Source organism: Acomys minous, assembly GCF_964271855.1.
Source record: "Acomys minous genome assembly, chromosome: 19".
Taxonomy (NCBI): Eukaryota; Metazoa; Chordata; class Mammalia; order Rodentia; family Muridae; genus Acomys; species Acomys minous.
This window is the reverse complement of record NC_140499.1, coordinates 16,023,753-16,041,057: the sequence shown is the minus strand read 5'-3', so window position 1 is coordinate 16,041,057 and position 17,305 is coordinate 16,023,753. Positions and strand designations below refer to the sequence as shown.

At 45.7% G+C, this 17,305-nt stretch overlaps 1 protein-coding gene across 4 annotated transcripts in view; it reads left to right on the top strand.

Moving 5' to 3' along the window:
* TRPC3 (transient receptor potential cation channel subfamily C member 3) overlaps window positions 1-17,305 on the top strand; it is an 81,306-nt gene that overhangs the window by 24,849 nt on the left and 39,152 nt on the right. For all 4 annotated transcript variants that reach the window (XM_084768635.1, XM_084768634.1, XM_084768633.1 and 1 more), the window contains exons 2-3: window positions 8,083-8,854; window positions 17,054-17,242. In XM_084768635.1, the coding sequence (XP_084624761.1) occupies window positions 8,123-8,854; window positions 17,054-17,242 (921 nt within the window). In that variant the 5' untranslated portion in view covers window positions 8,083-8,122. The remainder of the gene's footprint in view (window positions 1-8,082; window positions 8,855-17,053; window positions 17,243-17,305) is intronic.

Below are 17,305 nucleotides of genomic sequence, written 5' to 3'. Positions count from 1 at the left end.
GGAAGTGTCTTTTCGATGATGTTCAGTGCTCCCAGGAAGATATTCCTTCCCCCTACTCTTGTGTGAACACCAGGAGAACATGTCTGTGTCTCTGGGGGCCACCACCACATACCCTTAGATAGACGAAAGCTGTGTTTCCTCCACTTTGTTAAATAAAGTGTCTTCTCACGCTGCTTTGGTTCTTATGGTGGCAATGGACTGTGATGTCTGCTGTCCAGAAACTGTTGTGAGTGTTGAGGTCCTTTGACACTTTCTGGACTCTGGGCCGCATTCAAGACCCGCTTGGGTATCTCTTGGCAGTGGGAGCAACTTAATCTTGGCTAGTTTGCCTTGTAAGGAAAATGTTCCCTCTCTGTTGGGTTACAGTTGGTGTCCCCGGTGTCCATGGCATCCTCCATCTCAACACCCGTGGTCCACCCACCCTTGGCACATCGCCCTGGCTTTGATGCAGGCTCCTTGGCTCTTCTCACTTTACAGTGTAGAACACATGGGAGTCAGGAGTGGCAGGAGAAAGCCCCCACTGTGTGCCACCCTCTCTACTGAATCTGGTGGGAAACACCCACCCATCCTGGCCATCCTGGATCCACCCCAATTTCTTCTCATAAAACCCTACTTTTTCTTGGGAAACCCAGAATAGTCACTTGATCTTTTTCTGCATTGCATACCCACTCTCCGGGAAGCGGGAAAGGTACCCACTCACTCAACAAGGCATTTAGGAGAACAAAATAAAGTATCTTAACACATCTTTAGAAAATAGCCTTTGTGGTACAGGAGAGACAGGGATTATGTGTCTACAGAACGGAGGAGGATGGGTTTGAAAACAGAGTTGGCTAGGCCAGGCACACGGAGCTGTGAACATTCCAGAAAGGCAGCCAGAGGACTAAGTATTGCCTCAGAAATATGTAGTCCGGGACGGCAGAACTGTAGTTTGGTAGACCAGCCTCCGAGAACGACAGCATTCTGGGAGTGACTGACCGACCCCAAAGCAAATAGATTACACTCTCTCCCAGACCTGCTTTGTAGTGGATGTGTGGCCTTGGGAAGTTTTTGGTTTTTTTTTTTTTTTAAGGTCAAATTTCATATTTATGAAGCAAAGAAAACATGTTCGCTTCTTAACATGGTTGGGAGAATTAAATCTGATAGTGCCTTGAAAACACAGCATGGTCTCAGATGAGCACTGAGGCTGACCTGCTTTGCCTCCTCCCTGCAAAGCTGCTGTCATGACCCAGTGGTGATTCAATACAGCCCTGGAGGGTGGCTCAGCCAAGGATGGAAAAACAGACCCAGCGTGAGGGCAGTCCTCAAGGGAAGAGTCGGGACTTTGTGACCGGCAGGATCGAATCCTGGCAATAGATGACCTTGAAGTGTTCCAGCCTAACTGGGACTTTGAGGTACATACTGGGAATGCTGGTTTGAATTGGGTATACCCGAGTAACAGGATAGATAGTTGTACTGGGGACCGTAGGTCATGTGCGAAGACAGGTAGCTCTGTTGAACAGGCACTTAGGAGCGCCTCCTTTTCCTCAGGCACAGGGATACACCCCGTGGATAATGATAAGAAATTACCTCACTGTTCGGGAATGTGTGCAGTAGTGGCACTAAAGAGGTGTTTGTTAGTATGCTGCTTTCAGGTTTAAGTAAGTTTAATAGTTTTTAAAAATACACGGAGTATAAGTTAGAAGACAAAATTCATCTAAAAAGAGGCTTCTGGATGCACAGGAGTGACAAGTTTAGCACTGAATCCTCATAAAGGGCGTAATGAATGCTATAACAAACAGTATCTTTAACTGCTCAATTCAGGAACCTTTTTAAAAGCTTCACTTCTTCACAGAGCAAGAACATGTCATAAAAGGTAAAGGCACTTTGTGGGCCACTCTGGCAGTCACCTTATAGAGATCAAATTTTAAATAGTAACAACAACAACAAAACTCTCAGTGAATTTGGGTTATATATCCATCCCTTAGCCTTTGCTACTTAAACGCATCACTTTAGTTTTATTTTTGTCAGTGCCAGTGTGACAAGTGCTGAAAAGCTCTGTAACACAGGCTCGTTGACACAAAATAGTTCTGTTGGTTTATGGTGCAAGCTCCTATATTTTAGTATACATAGAAATTTGCAAGGCCAATCATTTAAAATGCATATTGCAGGGTCCCTTTGTTAAAAAAGAAGAAAAAAAGAAAAAAAATTAAAAAAAATAAATAAATAAAATAAAATAATAAAAATAATAATAATAAAAAAAAGACTGGAAATCTGCATTTTAGCACACACTTCAGGTAGAACTCAGCCACAGTTATAGAAAGCACTATTTGAGAGGGCAGGTGCCTGCATGGAAAATTATGACAACGGGGGCTGTTGCTTGTATTTTTGCCTCTGCGTGGAGGGGAGCAGAAGGTTCCCAGTGGTTGTACAAAAATAGTTCCCAGAAGAACTTTTCATCAGCTTAAATGTTTGTACAAATACAAAGATCCCAAGAAGCATTAAAAAAAAACAACCTCTTTAAACAAATGGAAAATGACTTATTCAATTCTGGCTGTGCCAATAAAGCCCTGTAGACTGTGTCTTCAAAAGAAATCTGTTTTCTGACTGTTTAGAGCTGGAATTCTGCAGGCAGGGAGTTCACATGGCCAGGTTCAGGGAACTGTCCCTGGCTTGCAAACAGATATCTGCGTTCCCCATACGTCCTCCCATGGGGCCAGTGGCAGAGCTAGGAGGGACAGAGATCAGTTTGTAGTGGTCAGATGTGCTGGCTGTCCACATGAGCACTAGGGAAGCCCAAACAGAGCCTTGCAGGAGTTGTGCCTTCGTCGCTCCTGTGCTTTTGCAGGAATGAAGTCCCTTCAGAGTGCTCTCACAGTGCTGACTGGGCAGACCCGTTAGAGGGTCTGAAGAGAGGGAAAAACACTCAGAAAAATATTATTAACATATCAGAGTTTGGCCTTTTCCTTCCTCATTTCAAGCTGGAAGTAGCATGCCACAGACATCTGATGTTGGAGACCTGTGCCCACAGAGGCTGACTTCTCTGTGTCAGCCCAGGTGAAGGAAGCCTCTGTCGGAAAATCCTACTGTGGATCAAATGAAATGAGTTATCTCTCACTCCTCTCTTTTATTTTTCAAGTGATGATGTAAGGTATAGTTTGCTTTGATTGAGAGATCAGACTTCACATTTAAGTCAGTGCTAGAATCTTTTAAAGACAGAATGAGGATCCCTCACTTAACTTCTGCTGCATAGAACTTGTGTTGGTTACTGTTCCATTGCTGTGAAGAGACACCATGGCCAAGGAAACTCTTATAAAAGAAAGTGTTTGATTGGGGCCTTGCTCTCAGAGGGTTAGTCCGTGACCATCATGGGGGGGGCATGGAAGCTTAGAGGCAGGAATGGTTGAAACAGTAGCAGAGAGCTTTGCATCTTAATCCACAAGCAGCAGGCAGAGAGAGAGAGAGAGAGAGAGAGAGAGAGAGAGAGAGAGAGAGACAGAGAGAGAGAGACAGAGAGAGAGAGACAGAGAGAGAGAAAAATAGAGTGAGAGGGAGACAGAGGGAGAGACAGAGAGAGAGAGAGAGAGACAGAGAGAAAGAGAGACAGAGAAATAGAGTGAGAGAGACAGAGGGAGAGAGAGGTGGGGGTGTGGGATGTGGTGTAGGCTTTTGAAACCACGAAGGCAGCCCCTCAGAGACACACCTCCTCCAGCAAAACCGCACCTACTCTAACAAGGCTGTACCTCCTGGTCCTTCGCAAACAGTTCCGCTACCCAACCATTTAAACATTTGAGTCTCTCTGGGCGCCATTCTCATTTGAACCCCCACAGTACTAAAGTCAAACATTTTTAGCTTCCATATATATTGTGGGGATAAAGGTTCTGGAAAAATAAATATTGGAAAAAACTTGGAAATCCTTGATGGGTCCCGGCCCGGGGAACAAATCGAACCAGGGTTCACCTGAAAGAGGGAGTGGGGATTGAAAGTGGGGCACAGAGATGCGAGAGATATTGAGTCAAGTCTGGAAATTTGTGATCAAGACTCTCTTTAATGCGGACGAGTAAGAATATATATATAGCAAGGTCAATAGGATCTATTCTGATCCCACTCTCCCTAGCCCCCAGGCAAGAACACAATAGCCTGAATAGCTCCCTGGAAAAGCTTCCTATTTCTCTGAGTAGCTCCCTATAAGAACTTCCTTGGTCCTCTGGGTGGTTCCCTGTAGGGACTTCCCTATTTCTTTCAAAGATAAATAGTGCAAGGATGGCCTAGAACACACGACCTCCTCTGGCAAAGGTCAGCAACTCAAAGGTCACAGCATGCAGCCTAAGCACAGGATTTCTGACATGGCCGAATTTGGCACAGCTCCCCACAAGTACTAAGATTTTTTTCTTTCTTTCTTTTTCTTTTTCTTTTTTCTTTTTCTTTTTTCTTTTCTTTCTTTCTTTTCTTGGTGGTTTGAGACAGGGTTTCCTCTCCTCTGTAGCCCTGGCTGTCCTAGAGCTCACTCTGTAGACCAGGCTGGCCTCCAACTCAGAGACTTGCCTGCCTCTGCCTCCCGAGTGCTGGAAGCAAAGGAGTGTGCCACCGCACCTGCAAGATATTTAATTTGTAACACGAGGACTCTAGGTAATAAGATTGTACAGTAAATGAGATTCATGAGAGACGGGTAGATTTTAGCTGTTCTCATCAAACAATAGAACAACAAAAACAAATAGCAGGCAGCTGTGTGGTGGCGTGTGTATTCACCGTCAGCGGGCAGCTGTGTGGTGGCGTGTGTGTTCACCGTCAGCGGGCAGCTGTGTGGTGGCGTGTGTGTTCACCGTCAGCGGGCAGCTGTGTGGTGGCATGTGTGTTCACCGTCAGCGGGCAGCTGTGTGGTGGCGTGTGTGTTCACCGTCAGCGGGCAGCTGTGTGGTGGCGTGTGTACTCACCGTCAGCGGGCAGCTGTGTGGTGGCGTGTGTACTCACCGTCAGCGGGCAGCTGTGTGGTGGCGTGTGTGTTCACCATCAGCGGGCAGCTGTGTGGTGGCGTGTGTGTTCACCGTCAGCGGGCAGCTGTGTGCTGGTGTGTGTGTGTATTCACCATCATTCTGCAGCTTGTATTTTAAGAAGTTTTAAATATTAGCTAGGCATGGTCACTTATGCCTATAATCCCAGTACTTTGGAGACTAAGGTAGACAGACCACATGGATTCAGGGCCAACCTGGACTACCTAATGAATTCTAAAACAGCCTCAGCTACAGCATGATTGAGAGAGAGAGAGAGAGAGACTGTCAAAAAAAGAGGAAGAAATATAAATTTTTTTAAAAACCTAAGAAATACCAAGAGAAAATTTATGAAATAGTCAATTTCTACTGTAAGTTTCTTTATAACTTGTTTCATTGTAAGCAGGCCATTAGATGAAAAATCTTGTTCATTAAGATGTAATATTTCAAAAAAAGATGTAATATTTTGATAAGAATTCATTTCCCAAATATAACCCGTATAGGTGTAGGTTGGAGTTCTGTAGCCATACTCTGGTTATATATTCTGTTAGCCTTACATAACATTGACATATTACCAATGCAGAAGCAAGATCTTTTAAACAATGTGGGAAATCTAGCCATTCAAAACCCAGCTTATAAGCTTAGGAGTAGGACTACTGACCCAATGGGATGAGTAGCATGAACAGCAATAAATCATCCTCAGGAATAGCAGAGTCTCCTAAAGTCTGTGTTATAGAGTGTACAGTCCTCTTCTGTGCTTTTCGGTGGATGGGCGCTGCTTTCTCCTTGGTGCCCATGTAAGGACCATCCACCAGCCTTGAGCCCTTCACGTGTCTCTCCCACCACCATGCACACCACACCCTATGCTCCACTTACTGAACTGCAGAAACACTGTAGTGCAATGGCTACCAAAGATACCGATATCTCAAAGTAACTGTCAACGACAGGGTTAAAGCACGAAGATATTTATGAATTCCAAACTGTGCTTCCAACTCTTCAAATTGTGCATCAGGGGACAAGTGCCAGGTAGTGGTCCTCTCCCTGTTCTTCAGTCCCATGCCCCAGCGTCAGGGAAACAGCAGCTGAGAATGTCTTGTCTTGTTTTCTCAAGTCTGGCTGTTGACCTTCCACACCAGACAGGCAGTTGAAGTGGGATGCCCAGAAGCACGGCCCGTGCTGGAGTACACTAACACATCCTCACCACTGGATGCAGGTCTGCTTACAGCGTCTGCCTGCTCTCTCGGCCGGGAAGCTGCCCTGAGCGCCTGTGTTCCTCTCTGGGTCTGGAGCCTACGGAGCTGAGAAGAGCTCGGTGTGGGCACCTCCACTTTTTCTGCTGGGGAAGCTCCCTAATTTAGCCAGGCCCCCCATGGAGACTGGTGTTCTCTCTGTCTCTCAGGAATTTTCAAACCCTGGCTCTGTGAATGCGTTTTTCAGTGGTAGGAGATGTTTCTGAAACATATATGACAGAAATAAAGCATTACTTTCTAGCCTTTCGCTTTTAAGTTTGATCTATGCTTCAAAAGTCAGTAATGTATTAAAAAAAAAGCTTAATAGATAACTTTTGATATAGTTCATACCAAAATAAATTCTATAGATTCTTTTAAAAAGAAAGTTATTTGAGCATTTGAATCAGAAAAAAAAGTCTTGGAACTGGATGAATGTGAAGATAAAGAATTGTATAATATTTATACAATATTTGGGCACTAAAATGTATAAATCACTGAGCTGCTACAGATAACCATAATTTAAAAATTTATTTTGCATTGTTTTTCAAAGACTCAGAACATTTGCAAAAGCCTGTATTTATAAACTCAGATAAAATCTGGAACTTTTCATTTGATTTACTATTCTTGCAGCCCTGGGGATTGAACTAGGGCCTTGCGCACGCCAGGCAACACTTTACAGCTCAGCTGCCTTGACTGGAGCCTGTAGCTCTGTGCCACCAAGCCTGGCATTATTCGTTATTTTAAAGTGTATCTGTTTTGTTTTGTTTTGTTTTTGAGGAGACAAGGTCTTGGCCTTCTTCTGAGCGCTGAGATTAACAGGACTGAGCACCCTCGGGGCTGTAACTTCTCATTTTACTCAGACTCATAAAACTTGAGGTGTGAACTGAAGCTCCTGCACATGTCAGTTTAGGGCCTGACTTTGCTGCAGTTAGACCTCAGTTGGTGTGACTGGTGGTAGGATTTCAGGCCACGTTGGGCTGGCAATAGGGGCCATACCTGGAGCTACCTTCACAAAGTAACACTAGTGATTTTTAATCCATGTGTCAAGTCCTTTCCTTCTTGTTCAAAAGGCAAATGTGTAACTTTAGTAATTAAACAACCATTATTATAATTATAAAGAGAGTTATTTTCCATAAAGTAAATATAAAGTGATGCTTGGTTTTTATGTTTGGCAAATCTTGTCTGGGTCGTTGCAATATGAATCCCGTTATTAATTCGTTAATTAATTTGTCCAATGATTAATTAATTAGTTTTGGTAGGGAGGGCTTCCCCTTAAGAGAAAAAGTTAAAGCTAAGCCTTGTAAGGTGATACTCAGCCGGAACACAGGGTTGAGTGTGTAATTTTGGTTTAGAATGTGCAATAACTTGAGACAGCTATTCTGGCCTGATTCTTGACAAAAAATTAACCTCTAATGAGTATGCCAGCCTGGGGCTTGGATACTGAATGTCTACTAAACTCTATTTTTTAGGAGTGTGTGTGTGTGTGTGTGTGTGTGTGTGTGTGTGTGTGTGTGTTAGTAGAGGTTGAATCTGGGTCTTCACACATGCTCCGGCCAAGTGCTCTGTGGCTTGGCCATACGTCAGGAACCAAGCTAATGCCACAAGGTACCAAGAGTGGCTTTTTTTTTTAACCAGGGAGGGGTAGGTGCATGAAAATTATTTCATTATGTTTCTATCTGAAGGCAGAATGAACAGGACCTGCAGTTGAGAAGGGGCGGTGGGCTCCTCCTGGGGTTCAGGCAGCCTGTGCTGGGTGAGACATAGCCACAGTGGTTGTTCTTTATCCGTTTGCCTGGCCATGTCCCGGCCTCAGGTCTGCAGCGGGGTCCGCTGGGGAGGAAAGCTACAGGACTCAAAGTTCCATGTTGTTTTGTTGCCCCACTGATCAGGTCCTCTGAGGGCAGCCCATCCAGGTGGCGCACCGCAGGGATGCGTGACAAAGGCCGGCGCCAGGCAGTCCGTGGCCCAGCCTTCATGTTCGGTGCTCGTGGACCCAGCCTCACAGCCGAGGAGGAGCGTTTCCTGGACGCCGCGGAGTACGGCAACATCCCTGTGGTGCGCAAGATGCTGGAGGAGTCACGCACACTTAATGTCAACTGTGTGGACTACATGGGCCAGAACGCGCTGCAGCTGGCCGTAGGCAATGAGCATCTGGAGGTGACTGAGCTGCTCCTGAAGAAAGAGAACCTGGCGCGTATCGGTGATGCGCTGCTGCTCGCCATCAGCAAGGGCTACGTGCGCATCGTAGAGGCTATCCTTGGGCACCCAGGCTTTGCAGCCAGCCGGCGCCTGACTCTCAGCCCGTGTGAACAGGAACTACGGGATGATGACTTCTATGCTTACGACGAGGATGGCACACGCTTCTCGCCTGACATCACGCCCATCATCCTGGCTGCACACTGCCATAAGTACGAGGTGGTGCACCTGCTGCTACTGAAGGGTGCGCGCATCGAGAGGCCACACGACTACTTCTGTCGCTGCGCTGACTGTGCTGAGAAGCAACGGCTTGACGCCTTCAGCCACTCGAGGTCTAGGATCAACGCCTACAAGGGACTGGCCAGCCCAGCGTACTTGTCGCTGTCCAGCGAGGACCCAGTGCTCACAGCCCTGGAACTCAGCAATGAGCTGGCCAAGCTGGCCAACATAGAAAAGGAGTTCAAGGTAGGCCTGGTGTGCCATAGTCAGTCTGCCCGGTGCTTGTTGGTCAGTTGGGGTTTTGTTTGTGTGTTTTCAGATAGATGCTCACGTTTATAGCTCAGGTTAGCCTCAAACTCACAGCAGTCCTCCTATCTCAACCTCCCAAATGTTGGGTTTATGTGTGCTAACATGCCCAACTTCTCTCTGGTTTAGACAGGGTCCTAGGGTGTCCTCATACTACATAGCCCTTGATAGATAGGAACTCCCAGTAATCCCCCTGCTTCAGCCTTTCGAGTGCTTAACATATACGTACCATCATGTCTTGCTTTGCAGCGGATTTTAAACTACAAGAAACTGCTCCGATGGGTTTTTTTTTGTTTTTGTTTTTTTTAAATCTTCCCAGACTCACATTGGAGACATATAACACTGCATTAGAGAGCTGTCACTATGATGGCCACTCCATGTCCTAGATAAGAATTAAAACCCAGAAATTCTGTGTCCCTGTTTTCTAAAAGGGAGGGGCTTGACGAATCTGTCTCCTTTCTAGACTCCTTATGTTCCATTGCGCGGTAGCACCCAGCAGACAGATTGAGTCACTTTTTACCCTGAGCTGCGTTTCTCAGAAGGCAGCTTCTCACATGGCAGTGAGGGGGGTTGGGGGGGGGCTCCTCTTTCTTTTCTCCTATGGAGTGTTAGCTTCTTTGAAGTTCTATTCATGGCCCAAAGCCTTTATGTATTTTTAGATGTAGCCATGTCCAACGTGTGCTTCAGAGGCTGTGTGCATCCCAGAATAGCTATGACTTCCACTCAACACATTTGTGGATGACAGTGTCATACGGCAAAGACTGGACACCCCTACCAGAATCAAAATGCAAAGAGCAAATATAGAATACTATTGGAGCTATGTTGTTGTAATATTAATGCCAATTCATTAATGGGACAAATGCCTCACCTTGAATTCCATGAACATATATTTAGAGTGGTGAGATGTGACTGTTGGGTCGACCCAGAAACACAAAGGACAGTAAAGTGGTTTGTTCATTGGTGGGATTTTCTACTTTAATAGCTTTTTTAAAATGTTACCTTTTTTTTTTAATGTCAATCAGTATTGTTTATGAAAATCCTATATTATTGATGGACCACTTAAACATTCCATTGCCACCTGCTCCTATGAAGTTTAAGTTTTTCTGGCCCTTAACTCTAGAGAAAAGTGGGTACTTGACTGTTAGGTAAGGCTCTGTGAGGTCTCATCTGCAGATTTCCACTCTCCCATGAGGTTGTGATGTCTGGTCCCTCGGCATCAGACAAGATGCTGAGTAAACCTTTTTAACATAGGGTGATGGCATTAGTACACATCTTTATTCTCTTTCACATGTTAATATAGTTTTTCATAGTTAAGTGTGTTGCACTGTAATTCAAGCTAAGGGAAATGGCATAAATTAATTCTCCTCTTTCATAAACAGCAAATTCCCTCGGTGTTTGTCAATCCTACTGTGGAGCTCTGGCCTCCTGTTCATCTACTCATGCTTTTTTTTTCCCTGATACAAAACTGTCCATTTTGTTGTAAAAAAAAAAAAAAAAGAGGAAATGTGGAAAAATCAAAGAATAAAATAAGTCTCACTTGGTATCTACCCCCTATAAGGACATCTATTACATACTACTGATGAGTTATTTCCTTGAGTTCAAGATGAAATTTGTTTTCAGTTCATGTTTGTGTTTTTAAGGCAGAGTCTCATGTAGCCCAAGCTAGCCTTGAACTTACTATGTAGCTGAGCTCCACCTTTCAAGTGCTTGGATTTCAGACATGCACCACTACACGAGGCTTGAAAACCTTTAGACAGAGTACAGGTAGGACAAATTCAAAGCTTCAGAGTTATCAGAGAGAGTAGAAAAGCACCTAGGAAAAATACCTTTAGACATCATCTCTTTATTTTTGAGATAGTCATACAAGCATAATTCCAAATTGACACTTTGAATGTCACAGAAACCTATTTTATATACTTTATTTGATATATGTTGAAGCTCTGCAAGAGAAATTCCATAAAAGGGAATATTTTCTAGGATTATGTTTTAATAATTTACTAAAGATGGTGATGTTTGCAGTTCCACTCAGAGAAGTCTCCTCGGCGGAGGGATGGAACAGAATTTGTTATTCATAGTTTCCCTCGGAAGCCAGCTAAATCCGCGTTAGTAATGCCTAGATCAGAATCTCCTTTACTCCAAGAGCCTTCCAGGGATGGAAAATATCACAAGTAAGAAAGCAAAAGAAGAGAGAGCACACCTGATCCCTCAAGGTTAGATACCATAGCCAAGGACAGGCAAAACCGGCTGTGTCTAGGTGTTGGCCCATTCAGCTGACAGGGCAAGCTGGAGGGCAGCAGAGTTCCCTGTGGGCCAGAGCAGGGTGGCTTGCTCAGAACTCCGTCTCTGGGGACCGAGAGTCACTCCGCCTCACTGCATGCCTCTCTCCCCCATCCTTCGCTACCCTCCTTGGTCCTTTCTAATCCCATCTCACCTTCACGCTCCCATCCCACCCCCTGTCCATCTGCCACGCTTTACACATTCAGAGCCCTAACCCTGCTCCCCTGTGCTCCGACAGGACAGGACAGGACAAGGCCCATGCTGAGGAAAGCAGGTGACCTAATTTGCCCTGTTCTGTGCTGTTCACTATATTCTTCCTCAGAGGGATGTTTAGGTCAGAGCCCTGGCCTGAAAACGAGGAAACAGAGGCTGTGTTCTCCCTCCTGAAACACAGAGGGTGTTTCCCCCTCTCGGCACCTCTTCCTAGCATCTTATTGATGACCTGGAATACACACTCTGTCACCCTCTGCACACTTGCCATATCCCTTGGGGTTACAGAGAACACTGCCTCAGGAGGCTGAGCACCCGAGGACTCAGATGTAGATAAATTGATGGAGGACGGCCCAGTGACATGTTATTAAAGAAACAGTGTGGATGTGCAAATGGTGTCTACAGCTGTCCTGAGAAACGAAGACTTGGGCTTAATCATCCACCCATCAATGGCCAGGAAGCAGATCGTTTATTAAGATACAAGAATACAAATTGAAATTCCCAGATTCTAATTGAGCCGATGATGCATTTTTTGATTAAAAAAAAAAAAAGAGGAAGCAAAAAGCAATCTGCCTTCCCTGTGCTCAGTAAAAAGCGGTTTCAGTTCTATCATAGAAGAGCTAGCGGGGAAATGGAAAATGAACAGGAACCCAAGGTTAGAAAGCCTTTTTCACTGCAGGAAGAGATGCTGGGAGTCATCTAGTCATATAGACCTCTCCTATTACAAGTGGGAAAACAGGCCAAGGACACACTGATTAAGCCAGGGCAGAGCGTCTTGGATCCCTGTCCCAGGTTTTATTCATGTAAGATTTATATTTTTACCTTATGTCTATGAGTGTTTTGCCTGCGTGTGCATGTAGGTGCATCATGTGTGCCTACTGCCTTTGGAGGCCTGAGGAGGGTGTTGGATCCCCTGGTGTGGTAGGCTTTGGTGTACGTGCTGCAAACCAAACTCAGGGTCTCTGGAAGAGCCGCCTTTGCTCGAAACCACTGAGCCATCATCTCTCCAGCCCCAGTTTTGGGTTTTATGTCCGAAATAAGAAACCTTCTGACATAGAAGCACAGCTAAGCTTCCTAATGCATAGTAAATACGTTCTCTCTCCGCATTTAGCCCTCTCAGGACAAAAAGAAGGGAGGATTCTCCTTAGGGGGAAGGAGACGGCACAGCTGGTAAGGACGGAAGCTTCGGTTGAGCCCAGGATGGCGGGGCCTAGATCCCGGCTTTCCCAGTGACTGTGAGCAGCCTGGCAGCTGCGTGCTTGCTTCGCATTGAATGTCAGTGTTTCTCCTTCACATGAAAAGGGATCAATTCTTCACTTACCAGGAAAATGGGTCAGAGAGGAGGACATGCTATTGGGACTTTAGGTGAGAGAAGCATGGGAGAATGGGGAAATAGAAGGATCCAGAGGGTCCTAGAAACCTATAAGAAGAACATTATGATGGGCGGATCTGGGTCCAGGGGTCCTGCTCAAACTATTGTGCCAGCCAAGGACAATATAGGCAGTAAACTTCGAACCCCCACCCAGATCTAGCCAATGGACAGGACATTCTCTACCATTGAGTGGAGAGTGAGGTCTGGCTTTCATGCGAACTCTGGTGCCTCATATTTGACCATGTCCCCTGGATGAGGAGGCCTGGTGGCACTCAGAGGACAAATAGCAGGTTACCAAGAAGAGACTTGATACCCTATGAGCATATACAGGGGGAGGAGGTCCCCCCCAGTCACAGACATAGGGGAGGGGAGTAGGGGGAAAGTGGGAGGGAGGGAGGAAAGGGAGGATACAAGGGATGGGCTAGCAATTGAGATGTAATATGAATAAATTAATTTTAAAAAAAGAAAAAAGAAAAATCGCCGGGCGTGGTGGCGCACGCCTTTAATCCCAGCACGTGGGAGGCAGAGGCAGGCGGATCGCTGTGAGTTCGAGGCCAGCCTGGTCTACAGTGAGTCCAGGACAGCCACAGCTAACCCAGAGAGACCCTGTCTCAAAAAACAAACAAACAAACAAAAAAAAACCAAAAAAAAAAGAAAGAAAGAAAGAAAGAAAGAAAGAAAGAAAAGGGATCGGGATGGAGATTGAACCAGACACGTTATCGGGAGTATGGAGAGGCTGTGATGGACCTGGAACACAGTGCTCTGCCCCAGGTTTATCAGGTCTTGGAGTTTTGGGTTTCTGCTCCAGTCACCTACTAGCTTTGTAAAGTGGGCCCTTGTGCTGGGAAAGTGCCATGAAGCCGATTCAACAGAACCAGGTCGAGGGCAGCTTGGTGTCTCTGTGTGATCTGAGGTGAAGCCATAGGAGGCAGGGAGGAGCTCAGGGTGGCCTGGGAGACAACACAGATGTTAGCAGGAGATGGAAGGGTGTCGTCAGCCAAGGTCCTCCATCCTTCCCTGAGCACTCTGGGTAGATCTAAAAGCCATTAGCCAGGTGAGGTGCTGCATGCTTTTAGTCCAGCTGCTAAGGAGAGTGAGAAAGAGGATCCCTGGAGCCTCGAACTAGGAGCCATCCTGTGTGTGTGTGTGTGTGTGTGTGTGTGTGTGTGTGTGTGTGTGTGTGTTTAATCATCGTTATCTGCTCCTCTGGTTGTTTTCTATACTTGGGCAGTGACACTTTCCAGCAGTAAATGTTTCTTCTACACAAACAACCCACTACCCTACAACATGCACGATCTCTGAGGTGTTTTGTTCGCTTCTCTCCTGACTGATCTGTCAGGTCATGGGAAAAGCCCACAGATTTCTTTAAAGCTGAACAACTTCCAGGCTGTAAGTGTAAGAGCTGATGAGGCACTGCCGGTGCTGGTGCAACACTACAGAGGTTTCCTTCAAAGCACGGAAACGCCGTCTGACTTTTGATTGATAGAGAAATGGCCTGCCTCTGTCACAGCCAGTCTCACAGAACGCTTGGGACCAGGAAACATCATCCACAGCACTGTATAAGGAGAGGAGCTTTATTTGGAAACATCACGGATTTAATACTTCTGTAAGCTATAATAAAATATTGCATTAGCTTTCAGGGATGGAAGGCAGATGAATGTTTGACTGACACCCACTCCCCATAGAAACCCGAGACTGTGCATTTTATTAGTGCTATGGGGTGCACCATGCCAGCGTGAATGGAAACTGGGGTCTTCGTGATTTCATCTGTTCACTCCGGAGGGAATGCGGACTGACTGTTATGGCCTTTGTCTAGATTACTGATATCTGAAGTGGAAACTATCCCAGTCTGTGCAGCCTTTAAACAGTCTGTCTCCTTGTTGTTTATTTCAGTCGGTGGTGTGGTTTTTGCCTACCAAATCAAGTTATTTAAGGGAAGAAAACTGGAATTCCTCATGTCTTCCTTCAAAGCCGTGGTTCTCAGCCTTAATGCTGCGACCCTTTAATACAGTTTCTCATGTTGTGGTGACCCCCAACCATAAGATTATTTCATTGCTACGTCATAACTGTAATTTTACTGCTGTTGTGAATTATAATGTAAGTATCTGATATGCAACCTCAAAGGGTCGCTACCCAGAGGTTGGGATCCACTACTTTATAAAGTATGATTTCGTGAAGCCTAGAAGTCTGCTGTATGAACTATCACTTGGTTATCAAGACATGATGTCTCGAAACACATTAAAATAAGGAATTCTGTTTTCTTCAACTGCATCAACTGTGGCTAACTTTAAATTTTTTTGGCAGACAGGATCTGGCTTTCCAACTGAAGCCTCCTGCTTCGGCTTCCTAAATGCTGCACTTAGAGGTTGAACTTTCCCTATAGGCTGAAATTTTAGTCAAAGTCATCAAGGTAGAAATGGGGTCTCCAGAAGTGAGGCAGTTCCCCAGGAGATGGTCAGTGGCACCTTAGCTGGATCCAATGGGCTGAAAATAGAGCTCCGTTCTGAAGGTAACAGGGAGGCTGCCAACCGTCCATCACACCAAATAAATATGCAAACGAATTAAAGATTCACAGCTTATTTTTAGCCAAGTGTTAATTCCAGTGGCCTGGAAACTTTTCTCTCAGGTATCGATGGTCTGTAACCCTGGAGAATCCAATTCCATCCCATCAGCCATTTCTCTCCTTCCGTTTCTGCAAGGAAAGATGACATGACCCTCAGGCAAACCAGATTTCTCCCTGGTGTGATGGGCCTGTGCCTCCTCTCAATTAGGATCAGTCATTTGCAAACTCTGACTTGTGTCTTCGGGTTGTTGGGTTTCCTTAGGTGCTAGTTCTGGGCACGGCCTACAAACTCATTTCTAGCAGGTTCTTGGCACCACAGATGCTGTTGGCATTATACCTGTATACCCGAAAGGCCGTGGGTAAAAACCTGGACACAGGGTTGGTAGGCGGCTTCTCTGCATCATCCTCCTGCTTCTGAAAGTTTCCGTCATAGAAGTGGCCCCTGCTTTCGCTTCAAAGTAACTATTTTTGTACAAAGAGATAAAACTTGTTTTGACTTTAGTGTTCAGCACTGGCAGTTAGCCGTTCTCTCTTTTTCTTCATGAAACAAAATTTTATATAACAAAAGGGTCTTTCCTGGGTCTAGATAATTGCTCTTACAAAAGAGGAAGAAAATAGGGAGAGAAGGAAAGGAAATAAAAACACAGAAGAGGGCAAAAATCCCAGTGTTTCGAATCAGCTTGTGCACTTGTGGCACTTTGACAGAAATCTCCAGTGTCCTGTGAGTAGCGCCTTCCCTGCTCTCTAGGGCTGCGATCCTGGCATTTCTGCAGATGCCACAGGCAACAGGAACATTTGTGGTATTAAGATGTTCCATTATGCTGCCATTGTTTTTTACTTTAACCGAGTGATTTGCTTACATACCACATTTTTGTTGGGGCTATTTCTTTTGTTTTTGTTTTCTTTTGTTTTGTTTTGTTTTGTTTTGAGATAGGGTTTTACACAGTAGACCAGGCTGACCTCACATTCACTTCCTAGCCCAAGCTTGCCTCAAACCCATGGTAGCCATTGTCTTGTGAGCTATTGAGGCTGCCTTTTTTGATACAGTTTTATTTTTATAAGCCGGTGTGATGGTGCGCAGCTGATATCACAGTACTAGGTGGGTAGAACTTAGAAGTTTCTCATTTAAGACCAGCTGTGGCTACATGGAGAGTTGCAGGCCAGTCTGAACTACATCGCGAGGCCCTATCTAAGACACAGATTCCTCTACAAAACCTCAGAGCCAAATGCATACTAGGCAAGCCCTGCGCCACCGAGCCACAGCCTAGCTAAAATCTGACACTGATAAATAATAATTGACCATATTATGGTACACCACATAGTGTGCTGATTTGAGTATACAGCGCTGAATGGTTCAATCAAGTAGATTAGCGCCTTGTGCCTTTGACCAGTTCTTTCTACCTCCTGGCCTCTGCCTGGCACCTTCGCGTCCTCCTGTCTATTAGTTCCACTTTTCAAGATTCCACATACAAGTGAGATCACGTGCATATAACTTTCAGAGCTCTCGTATCACTGCGCACAAGAAAACGTAGCGAGGGCAGGAGAATCCGCCCATGCCTGCCTTAGCCAGCCTTGTGCCTGGCAAGGGGCTGCATCTTCCTGCCCAGAGGCAGGGACCCCGTTACTTCCCCCCCCCCTGTACCCCGCCCCTGTCCCCAAGCACTTGCCACTGAGTTAGAGAAATTCTTGGCACTGAACACCAAACCTCTCATTTTAGAATGACTACAGGAAGCTCTCCATGCAATGCAAAGACTTTGTGGTGGGCGTGCTGGACCTGTGTCGGGACTCCGAAGAGGTGGAAGCCATCCTGAATGGGGATCTCGAGTCAGCCGAGCCTCTGGAGAGACACGGCCACAAAGCCTCGCTGAGTCGCGTCAGACTGGCCATTAAGTATGAGGTCAAAAAGGTGAGTGAGCAGAGTAGGGGTTCGATGTTTACTACCTGTGTTGTCCTTGGTTAGTGCAATAGT